Source organism: Protomyctophum parallelum, assembly GCF_964188405.1.
Source record: "Protomyctophum parallelum genome assembly, chromosome: 9".
Taxonomy (NCBI): domain Eukaryota; kingdom Metazoa; phylum Chordata; class Actinopteri; order Myctophiformes; family Myctophidae; genus Protomyctophum; species Protomyctophum parallelum.
The window spans coordinates 5,284,556-5,290,849 of record NC_139706.1 but is presented as its reverse complement, the minus strand read 5'-3'; the positions used below and the strand labels follow the sequence as shown (position 1 = coordinate 5,290,849).

Below are 6,294 nucleotides of genomic sequence, written 5' to 3'. Positions count from 1 at the left end.
TTAGGCTAATTCAAAGCCTGTTTCCCTTCCGGGAGTTTGGTTGGTGACATTAAAAAAAACAAGAGGAGCCTGTTTTATGAAGCAACTCCCACGTGGCTCAGAGCCCAGTCACGGAAATATGCGAGTAATAGAAATTAAATCCACTCTGCAGCCTTTGCTTTGTGTGCTGGTTTTTTTAGAGGCGGCAGGGGTAATCGAATCAGTCCTCATTTGTGTCTCTTTCTCTCTGTCTACCTTCCATTCTGATGCATTTAGTATTGGTGAGGCTGGCCAGATATAGAAGGAAGTCCACAGCAGACTCTTAAGTGGCTCTCTGTCAGTGCTATAATGCACAGATACAACCCCACTCACACACACAAACATAGTGTACATGAGTTATTGTTTACTCGTTCATATGCACGCACACGGACACGCACGCGCACACGCACACGCGCACACACACACACGCACGCACACGCACACGCACACACACACACACACACACACACACCAGGGCTTAAAGCAACAACAAAAATCCCAAGACTGAAAATGTTTTTTTGCAAATCTGCACTGATCTCATTAAATGACCCCTATATGAAATCCTCAAGACTGAATTCCGTGCCCAGGACTGAGAACTTTAAGCCCTGACAGACACACACACACACACACACACACACACACACACACACACACACACACACACACACACACACACACACGCACACACTCAATCTCTTTCTTATTCACACGCATGCGCATACTGCTCAAACATAGTGACCCAATCTCTTATTCACAGGCATGTGCATGTATATAGCCTAGCTACTGCTAAAACATAGTGAACCCTGGCCTTAGGTCCACACGGACACCCACCAATATGCTCAGTGTATAAAGGGTGGGTCCGTGGGCTATCTCTCCCCACTGTGTGCACTGCAGAGAACTGTACTGTACTGTCCTGGCTCCAGAGCAGCAGCACCACCTCAGCTATAGCCAACATGCCTGCAGACTACAACGGACGCTGGGAGATGGTGAGCAACGACAACTTCGAGGAGGTTATGAAAGCCATCGGTAAGCTGCTGCCTCTCTCTGCTTGTCCTATCATGACAAAAATAGCAAATGCACATTCTATACCCGGGGAATGGGTTGCTGCGGCAGGAGAAGAGAGATGGAGATGACACTGAGAGAGAGAGAGAGAGAGAGAGATGAAGGGGGGGTGTTGGGGGGTACAAGAGACAGGGAAGAGGGGGGGGATGTGCGAGTGAGTGACAGACTGGCGATGCATACTGTATACAGTATAAGTATAACATGTGTGCATGTGTGTGGGAGAAAGAGAGAGACAGAGAGAAGGGAAGTGCAGAGAGTGACAGAGGAGTAAAGAGGAATGCTGCAGGCTGCTTGATTTCCTTATTGAGCTTCTGTCAGGCCGAGTTAACCTTAGCTCTGTTACCATGCCAAATACATATTGATTCACGGCTTCACGCATTTCTATCCCCTCTCGTCCCGGAAAGGGGATGACAGATTCTGACCCTGGATCAGGCTATAGCGGAGCCCATGCTCATCTTTCTGGCAAAAGATGGTTTCCACGCTTGCATCCCTTTTTTATAGCACATCATCGATCAGGCCCGGGACGACGCCTTTCATTATTCACAACTTTATCTGCAATTCAAACCAGCAATTCAGCCCTGGCATGCTCAGCCACACAAATGCCCCCAAAACATTGTGACTCCACCGAAGCCTCATTTCTCAGCCAACGCTGGCTCATTTCCATTGGGCGAATTGGAAATGTGTAAAAAAAAAAAATGGATGGATAAATAAAGAAGCTTCATTTAAAAGAGCGATGGAAAGAAATTGAATTTTCACATTAGGACAAATGGGATGTGAATATCTAATCGGAGCAGTGGTGGGTGGTTTTCCTTTGGTTGACTGCGGGCGGAGAAACCTCATTTAGGCCCATTCTGGCTGCAAGCAAGGTCGTTTTTAAAGGCTAAATGAGACTGTCATCTGGGCAGTTGGAGAGGAATAGTAATAAGTAGCCAGCGGTGTCATATGCCAGTGTGTGTGTGTGTGTGTTTCTGTCTGTGTGAATAATATAAAGCTAGAAGGGTTTACTCATTAGGCAGTGAGTAAACCAGTGGGACATTTGAAAGCCAGATCATGACACATTGTCTGCAGCGAAACTACACACGCATAATGTGCTGTTGCGATTTTAACGACGTTCCTGCACATTAATCATAATAACCACTGTGATATGATCGTTAAACTCCATCACATCGTTTGTTTGTATGTGTCTGTGTTTTAGACATCGACTTTGCCACCAGGAAGATAGCTGCCCACCTGACCCAGACAAAGGTGATTGTCCAGAACGGAGACAAGTTCGAGACCAAAACCCTGAGCACCTTCAGAAACTACGAACTCAACTTCACGGTGGGAGAGGAGTTCGACGAGTTCACCAAAGGCCTGGACAACCGCACTGTCAAGGTGGGACCGCTGACAATGAAACGGCTGCACGCCGTCATTACTCTGCCTGCGTTTATCCCATTCTGACCTGAGATCAGATTCATACGAGGTTTCCGCCGGACAAACACTGGGTCTGATTAACCCATTCTGACCTGAGATCAGATTCTAAAAATGTCAGTCGTTCTTCGATTTTTCAAAAAATAGCAGACCTACAAGCTCGTATCGCGCCACTCGGTGGCGCGATATGAGCTTGTAGATCTGCTATTTTTCAATAGCTAAAGCATAACATGATGCCAACACCAAAATGGGTGCCCGGTCAGAATGGGTTATTGGCCCCATGTCCGCGTGTAAATATTGGCCTTGAATCATCTGATGTTGTCTATATGCATGTGTGCGTGTGTCTCCCGCAGGCACTGGTGGTCTGGGACGGGGACAGACTGGTGTGTACCCAGAAGGGAGAGAAGGAAAACCGAGGCTGGATACATTGGATCGAGGGAGATTTGCTGCACTTTGTGAGAGACTGAGACATTATTATATATCATCTCAAATGAATTGAAACTAACAGTTGACAGTAATGTTTTCTTCACTTCCATTTCTGACCCACCCATAACTAGCTTTATAATGTATTTTTTCTACATTTATAGCCCCATAACTTTGAATGGCCTATCTATGAGATACTACGACTGATAAATGACAGTAGTAAAGTTCAACTTGATGATGTAACTCAGCAAATAGAAGATTGTACCTGACGTTGGGGTTTATTTTGTAAGTCTGAAGTCGACACTTTTTCTTTCAGAAAATGCATGTTCTGGACAAAGTGTGCCTCCAAGTCTTTAAGAAGAAAGAATAAGACGGGACCATTTTTACCGAAAAGTATTCCTGTTTTATGATGCTATCTATTTATAATGAAATTGTAAATAACTTGTAATATTCTTTTATTTCTTTTGTGAGTTAATGTACCATATAAAAGCTGATAAAACCAGTTTAGTGGTCCAATCAAAGGTGGTGTCAAGTTTGTCAACTAATTGTAAAAGTGTCATTATCAGTGTTTAGTGTGTCAACATTATCTATATAAACAAGGTCACAACTACTTTGACAGAACCTTTGATCAATGGGACGACTGGCTATGTGCCGAGTTCTCTGAACGCAGTGGTTCTCAATCATTTTCAGGTCAAGTACCCAAAATGAATAGACAGGCTATACGGACTCCTATTTCAGAAGATTCTATGCCAGGGACACTCATAAAAGAGATTATTTTTTTATTCTACAACTATATATAGTCTAGGTAGGGACTAGGGAGATACTATAACAGTGGAGAAAATTAAACCTGTCACCCTGATAATCATTATAAAATTACACATTCTCTCACTGAGCTATCTTCTACGTAATGAAACAATGGTGAAATTAAACTGTTCCACATTTTTCCCCTAGACTCTTTAGCCCATTCTGACCGGGCACCCATTTTGGTGTCGGCATCATGTTATGCTTTAGCCATTTAAAAATAGCAGATCTACAAGCTCATATCGCGCCACCGAGTGGCGCGATACGAGCTTGTAGGTCTGCTATTTTTGAAAAATCAACATTTTTAGAATCTGATCTCAGGTCAGAATGGGTTCATCAGACCAGTGTGTGTCCAGTGGAAACCTCGTAATGAATCTGATCTCAGGTCAGAATGGGTTAAGGACCCCAGAACCCACTTTGAAAACCAATGTGCTGTATGGATTTTCACTGTATGCCACTGTATCTGTGTTTGTTTCAATAACTGACAGCTGCATGGGCAAATGACCAGGGCCTTCAGAACCAGGGTGTAGACTGAGAACAATAACAGGCTTTCTGAATTACCGCTAGCTCAGTAGTCAACATCCTCCCAATCTGAGAATCCCATCGTCAAATATTCGGGAAAACAGCGCCTCCCCTGTTGTTCCTCGAAATTTGACGCGAGGCAACAGTCTGTCTTGAGAGACTAACATCCTCCTGCTCGTGTGGTTGACCTGGCTTCAACTCCATAGGTCAGTCAATCTAAGATTTGATCCAAAAGAAATAGTAACTGTTCAAGGCTATTATTATTAATAATAATAATCTTTATTGTCCCGAAGGATATTCATCTTCACAGGTCTGTTCAACACCAACAACAAAACAACACATAGTACAGAAAAACATTACACCCTATCCTTATAGGGTCATCCAAATAACATATTAAATATCACACCCGTGAGGAGCGCTAATATATTAAAGTCTAACTCATGTTGATTAGGTGATGTAAAACAAACGGTGTCAAAACAAACATTAAATTATCTTTATTGTTAAAGATAATTTTACGTCATCTTGTAAAATTACTTTACGTCATCTTGTCCACACACGCCTCAGATTTGCCATAGACAATGAAAGGAGAAATTAGGTCAAATGTCCGCCAAATATGACGTACATTTGTGATTGGTCAGTATGAGATGATGCATGATGAAGTACAGTAGGATGATAAGAGCGCTCCTCACTTAACCCATTCTGAACGGGCACCCATTTTGGTGTCAGCATCATGTCGTGCTTTAGCTATTGAAAAATAGCAGATCTACAAGCTCATATCGCGCCACCGAGTGGCGCGATACGAGCTTGTAGGTCTGCTATTTTTTTTTTATCGAAGAACGACTGACATTTTTAGAATCTGATCTCAGGTCAGAATGGGTTTCATCAGACCAGTGTGTGTCCAGTGGAAACCTCGTGTGAATCTGATCTCAGGTCAGAATGGGTTAACACGGGTGTGATTTATGTTATATATTTGGATGACCCTGAGGATAATAAAAAAACCTTGAACTATTACAATTTCTTTTGGGTCAGGCCCTTTTTCTGACGGGCCTATCCTGGGTATAGGACATGAAAGAGGGACTATACTTTTCCTTTATATCATGCTGTAAAGATCTTACCAGGCAGTCTTGTGTAACATTGGATAGATCATGATGGGCCGGACATCAGACAACTTGGTGCCACTCTGAATCTGCATGACAACCTGGTTATGAAACAAAATGGCAGTATTAAATGGTAAATGGTGCATATACTGTTTAGCGCCTATAGCACTTTACAATGTGCCTTATATTCACCCATTAACCCATTCTGACCTGAGATCAGATTCATACGAGGTTTCCACTGGACACACGCTGGTCTGATTAACCCATTCTGACCTGAGATCAGATTCTAAAAATGTCAGTCGTTCTTTGATTTTCAAAAAATAGCAGACCTACAAGCTCGTATCGCGCCACTCGGTGGCGCGATATGAGCTTGTAGATCTGCTATTTTTCAATAGCTAAAGCATAACATGATGCTGACACTATATTATCAGTGTCTTGCTCGGCACTTCGACGCGTAACCAGGAGGAGGATTGAAAACGGGAACCTTCCAGTTCCCAAGTAAAAAAAAAAAAGGTTCTGCACCAACTCCTACCAGTTTTAACCTTTCCAATGTGCAAGCAGAAATTAGCCAATGATTACATTTCTAAAAAGAGGAATGGAAGATGGCGGGTATTTTAAGAAATCATAGACAAATTCATTATGTGGCTGAGTTAGATGTTAGAAGCATAGTTTAAGTGGTTAACATTTATTTTATGTATCAAAGTGTGCATACCGGTATATGTTATTGACTTTGAAAAATAATTTTATCATGAAATAATTTGGAGAAGTTTTGCAATTTCCATTTCCATAAAATCCCAAGACAATTCTGTAACACGTTCATCTATATTTTAGGTAAAGTATATCTGTTACCGCTTTCTTGATACTTCAATCGAGAGCCTATGAAAGAGCTTCTTTTTTTTTTACACTTGTGATGTGACAATAAAGTTGAAGTTGAAACAAGCGCACCTACCGGAAAATAACA

The 6,294-nt window shown here is 42.4% G+C and overlaps 1 protein-coding gene across 1 annotated transcript; it reads left to right on the top strand.

The window, feature by feature from the left end:
• Positions 1–927: 927 nt before the first annotated feature.
• LOC310864704 (retinol-binding protein 2-like) lies at positions 928–3,283 on the top strand (the record flags this gene model as incomplete). The annotated part of the gene is made up of 4 exons (XM_083773410.1): positions 928–1,044; positions 2,276–2,454; positions 2,844–2,945; positions 3,230–3,283. Exons 1-4 carry the CDS (start codon positions 972–974, stop codon positions 3,281–3,283), a joined length of 408 nt encoding a protein of 135 aa, XP_083629536.1. The 5' UTR covers positions 928–971.
• Positions 3,284–6,294: the final 3,011 nt, after the last annotated feature.